Here is a 13936-nt window from a genome sequence, read left to right on the forward strand (position 1 = left end):
TCTCTCCACTTCACGGCCCCCCTGGCCCGAGGGCCTTTGCTTGGGCCGCTCTTGCCTTTTGCCTGGGCCACCCCATGCTCTGCCTCCCATCTCCCCACGTCCTGCTCCACACTGGCCGCCTGCCAGGCCGCAGCACGGCCCGAGAGCCCCCGGGGCTGGTGGCACTGAGCCCTGCCTCCTCCTGGCCGGGACCCTAAGCAGTACTACCCGAGGGGACTTTTCTGTGACGATGGACATGTTCTGGAATCTGTGTTGTCTAATGTGGCTATTAGCCCTTCAAGTGTGGCTAGTATGACAGGGGAACTAATTTTATTTAAATTTTAGTTTCTCTTCATTTTAATGGTCCCTTGGCTATTGGCCAGGGCAGCCTTAGGAGCTGCAACTCCGGCCTGGTTTCGTGGTGGTCTTGGTTGTACCATAATCTTGCTGGGTGAACCGGGCAAACCATTCACCCTCTCTGATCATGTTTCTTTCATCTATAATAGGTCAAAGACTCACTTCCTCTCCTAAACACAGAGGCAAGGTAAGACCCACAAACAGGGAATTTTTAGCCAGCAAATGGCTTCAAGAATGTTAAGTGCTGCCGCAAGGCCGGGTCAGTCATTCCTGTGGTCATCCCCCAAATAACAGCAATGATATAACCATCCCTGCTGGGTGTCGGAGGCCAGACAAACATTCTTTTTTTTTTTTTTTTTTTTTTTTTTTCATTTTTTCTGAAGCTGGAAACAGGGAGAGACAGTCAGACAGACTCCTGCATGCGCCCGACCGGGATCCACCCGGCACGCCCACCAGGGGCGACGCTCTGCCCACCAGGGGGCGATGCTCTGCCCATCCTGGGCGTCGCCATGTTGCGACCAGAGCCACTCTAGCGCCTGGGGCAGAGGCCACAGAGCCATCCCCAGTGCCCGGGCCATCTTTGCTCCAATGGAGCCTTGGCTGCGGGAGGGGAAGAGAGAGACAGAGAGGGAAAGTGCGGCGGAGCGGTGGAGAAGCAAATGGGCGCTTCTCCTGTGTGCCCTGGCCGGGAATCGAACCCGGGTCCTCCGCAGCCAGACAAACATTCTTACCTGGAAAGGAGATGAGGGCCACGGCCACCGGCAGCAGCAGGTATGGCTTCCCCCTGGAGGGTGTCCCCATGGCGGTGTCCGGGCTGAAGTGGAGAGCAGAGGAGAGGGCCTCAGCCCACCACGAGGTAAGTCCAGCAGGACCTAGGGAGGCAGGAGGGCAGGGGGGACCCCGAGCTGAGGAGTGCCCCTCCTAGCTCCAACATATCTGGGTCTTGCCTGGGAGAGGCCGGAAATGCTCAAGTACTCATCCTCCCCCAGACCCCAGGGGAGGGGCTTGGTCATTACCAAGGAGCCCTTCCTCAGGCTGAGTGCCTCCTGCTGGCCCCCTGGGAGTCTGGCTCAACCACGTACCCCTGCCTCCGCTCTCCCTTCCTCCACCCCCCCTGCTAGCAGGTTCCGCTCAGGAAGTGAAGCAGTGACTAATTAGGATTGGGAGGCGAGGACCACCTGCCCGCTCACCTGTAATAATAGCTCTCGGATGGGTCCTGAAGAGAACCGGGCCCAGACCTGGATTTGGGGAACTGGTATCATCTTTCTCTGGGAATGGAGGCCCACTCCCCTAGCCCCTCCCCACAGCTGCCTGGGCGGAGGCAGTAAGCCCCTCTGGGAGCTGTACTAAGTCTCTCGGGCTCTGCCTTGTTCTTCTAGTGAGGAGGGGTTTCAGTGACTCATACACACCCTCTCACCCCGGCCTGGTAAGGCATCCTGTACTGTGCACGATAGAGCTATAACCTTGGCCCCTTAAGCAGTGCCCCCAGCCACAGGGGCTAATGGGCCCAGAGAAGGCTTCTGAGCTGGAAGAGTTCATGCAGCTCCCTGAGGAGCCTCCCTCTTGCATGGAGATGAGCAGAGACTTGGTTAAATCTTGAGAGCTCTAGAGCAGTGGTCCCCAACCTTTTTTGGGCCACGGACCGGTTTAATGTCAGAAAATATTTTCATGGACCAGCCTTTAGGGTGGGATGGATAAATGTATCATGTGACCGAGACAAGCGTCAAGAGTGAGTCTTAGACGGATGTAACAGAGGGAATCTGGTCATTTTTAAAAAATAAAACATCGTTCAGACTTAAATATAAATAAAGCGGAAATAATGTAAGTTATTTATTCTTTCTCTGCGGACCGGTACCAAATAGCCCACGGACCGGTAGCGGTCCGCAGCCCGGGGGTTGGGGACCACTGCTCTATTAAACATGTTCCCTGGCGTAGGAGGCACTGAGAGCAAGTCAGAGCCCCCTCCATCAGTCTGAGAGATGGAGCCTCATCCTTAGAAGCGAGGACAGGGCCAGCCTTTCCATCTACCCCTCACCCTGGGCCAACTTTCCAAGTTCTGGGGAGGGTGTGGAATCTCAAGGGCATGCTTTTTGGCTATTTTGGTGCAGGGGTCACTGGGCTCCCATGGCTCCCTGTCAGAACTGCCACAGGGCGCGGGGAACCCAGCTGCTGCAGAATCTGAAGCTGGGCCCTGCCTGCCCGCTTTGTAGACACCTTAAAACATGAGGAGGGGAAGGGGAGAGCCTAGCTTGGGGCTCTTCTACTAACTAGCTGCAAGACCCCTGCCACCTCTGGGTCTCAGTGTCCTCATCTGTGGAAGGGCTGCTCTCTAAGCTCCCTTATGGCTCTGAGACTGATGCTCCCAGCGAGCACAGGGCCACTGAGGGGCTGGGAATGCTGCCCTTTGGGTGGGGAAAGGGAGAAGGCAGGGTGCAGATGACTTGGGACTCTGCCCTAAGGTCAGTGCAGGGTCTGAAGACCAGTGCAAACGCAGTACCTCCCTCTCTCACTTCATGCTCTATTCCCTCGGAAAGAGAGTCTCCAAACCCTTTTACAACTTCTCCGCCCCAACTCCAGCCTCATATACACTTCTCCTTTTCAGAAAGGGGCTAGGGCCACCTCTCCAGGACTGCCTGCCCCTCCCTGTCCTTGCCACTCTCAGTTCCAGACTTGAACCCAGAAATTCAGCACTTCCAGCACCTGTGACATTCCCCAACAACCCCATGCCTGTGCCTCGGCTCAGGTGAGTCCGCTCCTCTGTGATGCCCTTCCCAGGCCAGGCACACTCACCCCTCAGGGCCCGAGCACGTCTCCGCCCCCCAGCCCCTGACGCGCAGCATGAGCCCACAGTTAGAGTTCAGCTCTGTTAGTAGCCGCACCCGTGCAGCCTGTGCCGGCTTGTCTGCCTCCATCAGAGGGTTGTGAGCACCCCGAGGGGAGACCGAGTCTTGTACATGTCGACATCGCCTCTGTCTGGCGCATTTAACTGTTTGAGGACAGCCGTGTTCTGTGTCTTCAGGAGCCAGTGGACGTCACGGTCACACGCACACGGACACAGTGGAGCTCAGTAGACAACTGCTGGGCTGACCCGTCTTCAGCGCTTCCCAAGTACAACCCTGGGGCCAGCTTGTGCACTCACTCAGAAACTCGCACACCCTCACACTTACTTCACAAACACGTGTAATCTCACAGACACACACTCTTTCTCCCACACACTCTCATGCACACTTTCACCCTGACACCACACTCTCATACACTTTTTTTTTTTTTTTTTGTATTTTTCTGAAGCTGGAAACGGGGAGAGACAGTCAGACAGACTCCCGCATGCGCCCGACCGGGATCCACCCGGCACGCTCACCAGGGGGCGATGCTCTGCCCCTCCGGGGCGTCACTCTGCTGTGACCAGAGCCACTCTAGCGCCTGGGGCAGAGGCCAAGGAGCCATCCCCAGAGCCCGGGCCATCTTTGCTCCAATGGAGCCTTGGCTGCGGGAGGGGAAGAGAGAGACAGAGAGGAAGGAGGAGGTGGGGGTGGAGAAGCAAATGGGCACTTCTCCTATGTGCCCTGGCCGGGAATCGAACCCGGGTCCCCTGCACGCCAGGCCGACGCTCTACTGCTGAGCCAACCGGCCAGGGCCCCTCATACACTTTTATACACACGCTCTCACATGTATTCTCATACACACCCCTGTCCCACACTCACTCTTTAAGACACCTTCTAACACATTCTCTCTCTTACACACACACACACACACACACACACACACACACACACACACACGTGCTGCGCGTGCACCCCCACCCCTACCCCTCCCACACACTCAGGTCTCTCAGGTTGACAGGGTGCTCAGTCATGGAAGAATCGCAGCTCTGGCCCTGGATGCTACACAAACGCAGGAGGCTTTGGACTTGGCGGGGGGGATTTGGTGGTAGTGACTCCATCTCCTGACAGCTTGTGAGCTTGGACAAGTCACCCCTGCTGGTGAAGGCTGTTTCTCATCTGCAAAGTGGAGATCAGAACACTCACTCTGCAGAGCTGTTCTGGATGTTCCGTGAGGGACTGGGGTGCCTGCCGGGGAAGTCCTGGGGTCACCGCAGGGATGGGGAGACAGACAGATGGGGGGCGACAGACCCCTCCCCACTTCAGCTGGAGCAGCTCCACTTATATCTGCTTTGTCTACTGGACTTCCCTATGAGGTTCTCTTTAAACAAAGGGTTCCACAGCTCCAAAAAATTGAAAACGCCCCCCTGGCGCTGGTGTGCACATCCCAGAGTCAGGCACAGAGAAGGCGCTCAATCATCGTTTGCGCGTTCCGGCCCTTTGTCTGTCTGCCAGTCCCGGGAACTCGGTGAGGGGCAGGGCGCTGGCTCAGGGAGGAGCTCGGCTCCGGGCCCTGTCCCGAGAGTGCCGGGGCGAAGCAGACAGACACCGGGGAGCTGTGGCGCGGGCTGGAGGCTGCTGCTCCCCAGCAGTGCTGGTGAGAACGGGTGGGGGTGCACCTGTGTGCACGTGCATGTGCCTATATGTGAGGTTCGTGTGTCTGTGTGTTGTGTCCATATGTCCCTGTGGATATGGGAGTACTTGTGTCTCTGTGTATATGCATGTGTCTCAGTGTGTCTGTGTTTGGCTGTGTCTGGTCCTTGCGTGTGTGCCCATGTGTCTGTGTGGTCTGTGTGTGTCCCTGCCTGCACAGGACGTGAAGACCTGGAACTGGCCTGTTTTCCTGTCACCCACAAGGAGGCCCGCCCCCTGGATCACTCACCTCTATCCGCTCCCCCCACCCCTGCTCCCATGGTCAGAATTACTGGTTTTCTCCCCATGGGTAATTATACTTTGTGGACAATACTATTCTACTGCTTCTCCTAAACTTCAACTTAACCCAGACCTTTATCAGTCAGTCACCTCTGGGCTCAAGAGCCTTGGGCACCCCTGAGGGACAGAGCTGGGGGGGGGTCAAGATTGAGGCACACCTGGGGTTGCCCTTAGGAAAGACATAGAGGCCGGTCAGCTGGGGGAGACATACACTGAGCACCACTGTGTGCCAAAGCCTGCATGGACACACACACACACAGTCTGGGTCAAAGGTAGGAGCTTACTGCCTCCCTGAAGGGGAAGGAGCTGGCATCCAGTCCGGCCCTGTGTCCACTTCCGTTCCAGTATTTACTGCCGTGGCCACCCTTGCTAAGCACTGGGAGACAGCAATGAAAATTGCCTGTATGGAGCGGAGCTCCTGACCGAGTGCCACCGAGGATGCGCTCATGAGCTGCGTGGACCAGTCATCTCCTCATACCATCTACCTTCTAGCACATTCTAGAATGCTCAGGGTGGAGGAGCCCTTTTTGTCAGGGGCAAGGCTGGAGTGGAGCTATGCCAGGTCTGGAGCTGGCTCTGTGAGCCTTGAGCCAGCCAAGGCTGGCCCCGGCCAGCTGCCCTGGTACAGGGGATGGCACCGGCTGGCACAGCCGGGTACAGACTGTCACCACTGGGGCTGGTCCTATAAGGCACCAACACATAGGGGAGAGGGCTGCTTGGGGGTTCAGAGGCTCCCGGGGGCACTGGCTGAATCACTGAGCCCAGGCAGCAGGGGGCCTGGAACACAACTGGGCGAGGGAAGGCTGAGCTGGATTCTAGCATCCGACAGGGTTTGCTGGGACCAGGGCCCCTGCACAGAGCCAGTCAGAAAATGAAAGACACATTTCCCTAAATGCTACCATTTGGGACACCCATCTCCTGGCCTTGACTCTGTCTCCCCCTGTCCCCCAGTGGAGACGTGAGCATCGAGCACCGGGAGCTGCTTTCGGATGTGTAGTGGTAGAAAAAGAAGGAGTTGGAGTCCAGTTGAGGGCAGAGACTAAGTGATTTACTATAAGCCAGCAAGTGCTGCCTGAGCCCTCAGGTCCCCACCACGCCCCTCCTCCGGCACAGCCCAGCGCCACAGGGTGGGCTCTCAACCGACCCGCCCGGCACTTACAAGCTGGTATAGCCCTAGTTATTGCATTCATTACTTAACATCTCCGAGCTTCAGTCTCCTGTCTACAACATGGGGGTGAGAAGTGGCGTTGCCACCCCAAGGGACCCTGTGAGGTCAGCACCATTTCCAGCTCATAGTAAGTGCTCGGGGGACAGAGACGTGTCCACAGACGTGTGAGACAGGCCCACGTGTTTAGGATACTGAGATGTACAGTCTCCCAGGGCAGGTGCCTTCCTCCTAATGCCGCAGAGGTGTGGTGGGCCTGGGCACGCCCCAGCAAGCACACCGCCCCAGATGAGGGCACAGAGACAGAGTCACGTCCAGGTGCCGTGTGATACGGAGAGCACCTCGCTAGGACAACACGGGGGGCACTCCCCAGAAGGTGCTCCTCCTCAACCACCCCACCTCCTGCCCTGAGGGCTAAGATGAGAGGGCGACTCTGCCTATGGAAGGAATTGCTACCTGGGGCATGACCACTGTCCCCCAGGAAGGTCGGAAGCACCCTAGACCACTCTGGGAAGACAGGGGTCTATGGTGGCCTGGCGGGGCCCTGTGTTGGGCAGGGTGGGCGCTGGCAGGAGCAGGACTTAGGTGAGAGGCCTCTGTGAGGGGGTGGGTGCTCTGAGCTGGAGCAGCTCCCCAGGGCAGATTTGGGTGGGTGGAGACCGACCCCTTTGGTCCCCAGCGGGGACAGGGGTGCTGTGCAGCTGAGTCTCTCCTCAGCACCCTCTATGTGCTCTCTTCCTCCCAGTCCCCAGTTTTTTCTGCAGGCCCAAGCCGACCCCGTTTCGGTAAGTTTTCAGCCTTAGGCCTGAGGGAGTCTGGCCTTAATCTTCAGCCTCCAGATCCTCAAAGTGGGAAGTGGACAGAGGACGAGACTTGCACGCACCCTCCTGGAAGGAGCTAGGAGAAGGGCCAGCCCTCCTGGACCTCAGGTTTTCCCCTCGCCTGCCTGCTCCGTGAGTGTGAGACGGAGGCACGAGGGAGGGCGTTGGAAGAGGGGTCTATTTTTGAGATGTCAGGGGTAAGAGCAGTTTTTTAATTTGTTTCTGAAGAATCAAATCAGGAAGAAATTAGTGGGAAAATTTTGCATATCCCCTCCACTCTGCCGAGAGGAGACTGCCCCAGACAGTTTCCTGCACTGGTTCAGGGCCAAGCCTGGGGGCGGGGTTTGAACCTGCTCCTCCATCCTCTGGGTTTCCCAACAAGAAGGCCACCTTTGAGCCAGACACAGGGTGGGACAGCCTCTGGGTCTGTGAGGTTGGCAGGCTTTGAGAGAGGATGGGCTGAGACTGGAGGGGACCCAGCAGGTGTCCTCTAGATGAATGCCCTGTGTGGGGGGGAGTGAGGCTCATCAGATGAGAAGGACACTGAGGTGTGCTCAGGTCTGCACGCATCCTGGGATGCCAGGTGTTCAGTCTGGGGGAGACCATCACACTCTTTTGCTTCTCTTCGCATCCTCTTTGGATAAACAAGGAAACGTGGGCTCATTTCTAGCAAGAAGACTCCTTCAACTCACAGAAGGACTTCTTTATTCTAGGATGGTTACCATCAAGACATAGAGCCCATGGACACTCCCATGATGTTCCAGGTTAGCAAACCCTGGGGGTTGGGGGTTGGGTCTAATTAGGGTGGTCTGCCAGGTGAGCTGTGGCCAGCAGGCAGCAGGAATAGAAATGATGTCTTTCTTCTTAGGGACTCCTAGTAACCCCCTCCTGTTACCATTTGAAAGAGGTTAACCCAAGCCTAGAAAAAATTTACAGGGTCATCCAGTCCAACCTCCACCTCCAGGCAGGACTGTTTCTAACCTTGGACCTGACCCCAGTTTGTCATGGCCTCTTAGAGTCATTGGAAAGACGCCCCCACCTTGGGCTCTTCGTCCTGGGGAGGAAGTGCCTCCTACAAGCTAATTTCAATCCCTCTTGCTTCACTGGAATATTCATTGCTTTGGATCTTATTTCCCTGAGTATCAACCACCTCCAAAATCCCTCCAAAAATACAAATACCACCCACGCTCAGGCACAGACTGTCTTTGAGATGCTCTTTCTCCCATTTAGCTTGAGGATGTCCTGGGGGTGGGGGTGCAGGACATGCACACCCCAAACCACCCCAAATGAATTACTTCCCTCTTAGAAGAGCCAGAGAGGACGCCTTGGGGGCGCTCCTCCACGTGCTGGCTCCTGAGGAGTAAGTTTGCTTTCAAAGACAATCTGTGCAACCATCCCGGGGAACACAGTCCTCGGAGGCCCATCCCACATAAGTCTATTTGAACAACTGCTGGCAGCGAAGGTGCTGGAATGGAGTTACATAAGCGGTGAAATCTGGCAGGGGAATGGTGTGCGGGTAGGTTGAGGGCTAAAGGTAGAAGAACACATCTGACCAGGGAAGGGAGCTTGGCCAGGTGGAGAGCAGAGCATGCATGGGAGTGAGAGAGAGAGAGAGAGAGAGAGAGAGAAACCCTGTGTTTCCCTCACTGCTCATGCTGAGCACCAGAAGGACAGATGGACCTTGATGACTTTGATGTCATGGACTCTCAGGGATCCTCACCCCATTTATCTAACTTTCTGCCTCCCTTTTGCTGGCTGGGGACTCCTGATAGATCCCACGGGAAATTAGGAAGAACTTTGACCTGTGACAGAACCTGGCTTGAGTGGCTCAGCAGCCTGGCTGGAAAGGGTTAAGTAATGGGGCACCCTGGAGAGGGTGCTGTCTCTAAGGACAAAACTCCCTCCTCCTCCCAAGGCTAGGAGTCTGGGCACCCTCTTGCCCACCCCCGGGTCGCACCAGCCTCTCTTACAGGTGGCCCACCTTTTGCTGCCCTGGGCCCCCAGTGGCTCCTCTGGTCTCTCTAAGTACACTTGAGAGGAGTGGCTAAGTGGACTGAGGGGCTCTCTGGCCAGAGGACAGGAAGAGGAGGCAGAGTCTGCTGCCCGGACGGAGAGCAGGAGGGTGCTGGTAGCATGGGCTGTTGGGCTGTTTCTGCTCCTGCCACCCTTGCCCGCCCTCGGAGCCGAGAAAAGGTGCTGGCTGGGCTCTGCAGGGGCAGTGAGTGGGCTGTGACCCTGAGGAGTCAAGCTGAAAGGAAAGGGCCTGACCAGTCACAGGTTGGACAGAGAGAGGGAGGAAGTTAAGAACAGGTAATTTAGGGGTTGGAAAACCCATCCTTCTCCAGGGTTGGAACCATGGGCACTCACAGCTCCTCCCATCCTGGTCTGTATGGATTCCCAAACCTCCAAACAGCTTTTCCTCCTGGGGCCTGGGCTCAGCTCCCAGTGGCTGTGGCTGCAGGGACGCTGGCTTGGTCCCCTGTATCTTCAGGACTCCCCTTCCACAGGTACCGCCCCCCTCACTGCCCCCTCCGCTTCCCGGACCTTGGAGCCCTCACTGGACAGAGTGACAGGACTCACCTCTGGACACTGGCTGAGGTTTCCCTCACCTCCTGTCCATTATGTAAGCCCCATGGTGCTGGGGAGAAGAATTTCCCTCTTTTTCTAGACGCCCCCCTAAATCACGCCCCATTCTCCCTCCTAGTCCCAGCCCCTTTCCTTACCAAACTTCATGCAACTCTTTCTCTCCCACCATTGAAGATGAGAAGGAGAGATCTGAGAAGACAAGGTTGGGGGTGGGGGAAGGGAACAAAAGGAATATCAGCCCCTGTGATCCCAGCCACTCATCTTTAGGGATATGACTTGCTCAGTTTCTTCTCCCTGAGTCCCCGCTCCTGGACAGGCCTTTGCCCAAACTTGTGCTCCACTCCCTCCTCTGTGGAACTCAAGCAAGACTTCACAAAGAGGTCACCCTGCAGAGGCAGACCCAGGGAGGCCTCCAGTCTGGGCAGTCAGGCTTACTTCCATCAGGGATATCTGGGGGCAGGCCAGGGTCTGGGTGGGGCCTGGCCTCAGGGACTATCTGGTCCTGGACTGGGGGCCCAGGGCAAGGTCCATAGCCACTGGTCCCCTCTGAAGGCAGTTGCTGCTATCAGCTGGTGCTCGGTGCCCCGTGCCCGGTGGCCTGCTTGAATTCCTGGACACACTGCTAGGGGCCAGTTTTCCATCCAGGCTTGGCCTGTTGGGCCCTGTGGGATGCCACCCATGTAGACAGAATGAAGGGGACTTCCAGTCCCAGTGGGGAGAAGTCAGACGGGCTCCAGCCTGCAGCTGGGATTCCTGCCCTGCCCCTGCCCCTCCCAAGTTGCAAGGACACTGAGCTCTGAGCCCCGGCCCACAACAGCACCCCAGGAGGCCCCTCAGCGGAGGCAACGCAGCAGAGGGAGGAGACAAAATTGGTTGGTACCTACCTGAAGTGAAAGAGGGGTGTTGGCTGGGACAAGGGGATGCTGCCCGAGGCGGTGGGCCAGAGCCAGCCCGGCCACCAGCCCCCTAGGCTGCCCACTTCTCCTCTCCTGCTCCCTTAGCCGCGGGCTGCTGTCCTGGCGCGCTGGCGGCAGCCCCGGTGGCGGTGGCGGCGGCGGCGGCGGCGGCAGCGGGAGAGGACGCTCGTGTGTGTGCGCGCCCCGAGCCACTGCAGCATCTCTGCATCAAGATGTGCTCCTCCCTCTCCCAGGCTCCGCTCACTGGCTGGCTCCTGTCCTCAGCCAACGCTCGGGGCCCTGGAGATGACTTCCTCTGCCCCCCTCCCACCTCTTCCCGTCCCCACCCTCCTGGCTTTACCTCATTTGCTGTCATTTAAGGACTGGGGAGAGAGCCAGAGCGCCCGTGTCTTCCATAATGCATGGGCAGCTCAGCTCACAGGCGCTGTCTCACCCCCCCATCCCACCCAGCCCAGAGCTGAAGGGGCTGCAGAGGGGCGGGTGCAGAGCGAAAAGAAAGTGGCTCTTGCTTTTCAAACCCTGGAGACCCATGGAGTGAAACTCCTTGTTTCCCCAGAAATCCCCTATTACAGGAAGGGATGCAATCAGAAATCTCCGGTTTGTGCGGGGTGAGTGGGATGGAGGGCTCTTCCGCGGCCCGCCCGGCACGCTCATCTTTATTGTTTCCCTGACAAAAGTGACGCGGCTTCTTGTCAAAATATCCACCAAACATTAGAGGAAATGTAAAAATAAATAGTGAAAGTCTCTTAACAAATTTGAGTTACGTGCCTCCAGGTTTATTATTTTTATGTATATAACTACATGGATTAGTAGTATTATTTTATAAAAATGAATCACACAGCACAGCATGATTTGCAGAATATTTTTTAACTATACTAGATCTTGGACACCTTTCCCTATCTGTACCAATGGATCCAAGCCCATTTTTAATTAACCAGCTGTGAGATACCATGAAAAGCTCACTAGATTGGGGGTCTGACTATCTGAGGGTGGGTTGGGCTCTGCTGATTGGCTATGCGTGCTAGGCTAAGTGCCCTATCCTCTCTGAGCCTCACTTGGAACCTGAAGGGCCAAGTTCACTGCCAGCTCTGAGATGCTGGGTGCTTACCCAGGCCGGTAATGTCTCTTCTGCTCTGCTCCAGTCATGGGAGGAGGGGGGTCGGGTGTGTGCCCAGAAGCAGAGGGACCAGCCATCTGTGGCAGCCATCAGCCCATCAGGCTGTCGCTGTTGTCTCACCCCCCTCTGGTCCACCTGCTGTCCAGCTCACACCAGCAAGACCAGTGTGCAGTCCAGATGCTGAAACAGCTGGCAGAGCCAGGCCGGCCTCAGAGTTTTAAATGGCTGTACCTGTGAGGCTTGGAGCATGGCAATGTGTCTTCCTGAGTGGAGGGGGTCACAGGGGCTTGGGACAGACCGGGGCTGAGTGGGAGAGCCTGGCAAGGAGAAGCCGCGGTGTGGGGGAGGTTCGGCTGACCAGCTTCCAAGGCCTGGAGAGTCTGTCCAGGCCCCATGTGCTCTTCCCTCCTGTCCTGCTCCCCTCCAAAGGGCTTTCCCAACTCTGCAGTCTTCTTTGTTTCAGGCAGAGAGGACTTGATTGTGCTACTGATGTGTCTTTGGCTAGGAATGCCTCTGTACTAACTAACCCCTGCCAGCCGCCTTCCCTGTCCTGCCTCTCTCTCTGTCCACGTTGTCCTTGTCTGTGAGTCTGTCTTCCTGGGGCTGGCATATTGGTCCTGAGCTCCTGACGTTAGTCTTGCCTTCTGACATCACCTAGGTCAACTCAGACTCTGAAGAAAGTTCTCCCAAGCAGAAAGTGGTGCCAGGGGAGGGGGCAGCACATCTGTGGTGGGGCTGCTGGCCAGGGCATCGGCCGACTCGAGGGCCGAGGGTCTGGAAGTGCTTGCGAGAATTGCTTTAGATTGAGACAGCTGTTTCTATGACTCTATCTTCAGACAGCAGCGGCTCTTTGGTGAGGGCTAGGTTTCTGGGGAAGGTCACAATTCCCTCCCAGTTAGCGCAGGTGACTTGGTCTCAAGGTTTTCTCAGATTCCTCTGCAGCCTGCATGCCCTCCACTCCCTGGGGGTTCTAGCAGCCGTGACAAGTAAAGACCGAGAGCGCTTACTAAAAAGCCTAGGCCTGGATTTGGGGAGACACTTCCCAAAGTTCTCTTTTCTTAGCCATTTGAAGCTCTCACCTGAGCCTGGTACGATGAATTCTGGCAGTTATTGGGGATCCTCACTGCCAGCCTCTAAGGTGCTCCTGTTTCTAACAGGGGAGTGGGGTGGGCATTTGGGGGTCTAGGCTAAGTTTTGCTTATAGGGTTCATTAGTTTGATCATGACCAAAATATTTTATAATGTCATTATTAATTTTGTATAAATTATTAATAAGAATTTGAGTGCCTCCCATGTGCCAGGAGCTGTGTTAAGTACTTTACCTGAATTATCCACCCAAGGGTATGTGTTGTTATTATTACTTTCATTTTACAGAAGATGCTCAGAGAGATTAAGGCACTTGCTCCAAGTAAACAGTGAACGAGCGAAGGCTGCTGGTCTAGTCCCTCATGCATGGTTTAACCACGATGCCATGTGCTCCACTGCTTGCTGCCGGTCCTTCCGAGGTGAGCACGGTAAGGGACATGATGGTTTCCTCTGTTTTGGTGCCTTCCAGATCCTAGGATCCTCAGTACAATCGATTATAAGCAGCATCTCTGCTCTCTGTGGCTAGCCAATGCGTCTACCTATTGTACAGAGCGGGCCACCCCATCCCCACATAGAATCCCCACAGACTCCCAGGGAGGGCAAAGAAGGACCAATGAAGATGATTAGATGGATAATCAAATGGGCCGCTAATGTACCTGTAAACATGAGGTGGCTGGCTCCAGAGTGGGAGCTCCCAGAAGGCATCTTGAGGGCCACCCAAACCTTCTGAGACCATCTGCTCCTGCCTCCAGCAGCCCCACCAGATCAATAGCAAAGGAGTCCGGGAGGGGCCTTGGGCCCAGCCCCAGGGACAGTGGGAGGAGCTAAGACCTGGCAGGGCTCTGGCTCATGCCAGACTCACACCTCTTTTTCTGGCCTCTCTACCACCAGCCTCTTTGTCTCTGGTTTCAGACTTCAGTCTCTTTCTAGAGCTCCCAGGAGATCACAAGCTCTTGGAGCAGCAACTTTGCCTAGAATGGGGGGGGATTCAAGAGCCCTAGGATGTGGTCTGTCTTCATAGGGCCCGTAAACTTCCTGGAAGCAGCCTGATAGTGGTACCCTGATGGTTCCCTGCAGCTTTGGGGAAAAGTGACAGAG

The 13936-nt window shown here is 56.3% G+C and overlaps 1 protein-coding gene across 1 annotated transcript in view; it reads right to left on the reverse strand.

Moving 5' to 3' along the window:
* The window catches only part of CNTN2 (contactin 2), a 28919-nt gene extending 18255 nt beyond the window's left edge, over positions 1–10664 (reverse strand). Inside the window, exons 1-2 of the mRNA XM_066361959.1 lie at positions 10604–10664; positions 1068–1208 (exon numbers count right to left, since the gene is read on the reverse strand). Of these exons, the coding sequence (XP_066218056.1) occupies positions 1068–1137 (70 nt within the window). The 5' untranslated portion in view covers positions 1138–1208; positions 10604–10664. The remainder of the gene's footprint in view (positions 1–1067; positions 1209–10603) is intronic.
* Between the last annotated feature and the right edge of the window lie 3272 nt (positions 10665–13936).

This window comes from Saccopteryx leptura, chromosome 2 (genome assembly GCF_036850995.1).
Source record: "Saccopteryx leptura isolate mSacLep1 chromosome 2, mSacLep1_pri_phased_curated, whole genome shotgun sequence".
Lineage (NCBI taxonomy): Eukaryota > Metazoa > Chordata > Mammalia > Chiroptera > Emballonuridae > Saccopteryx > Saccopteryx leptura.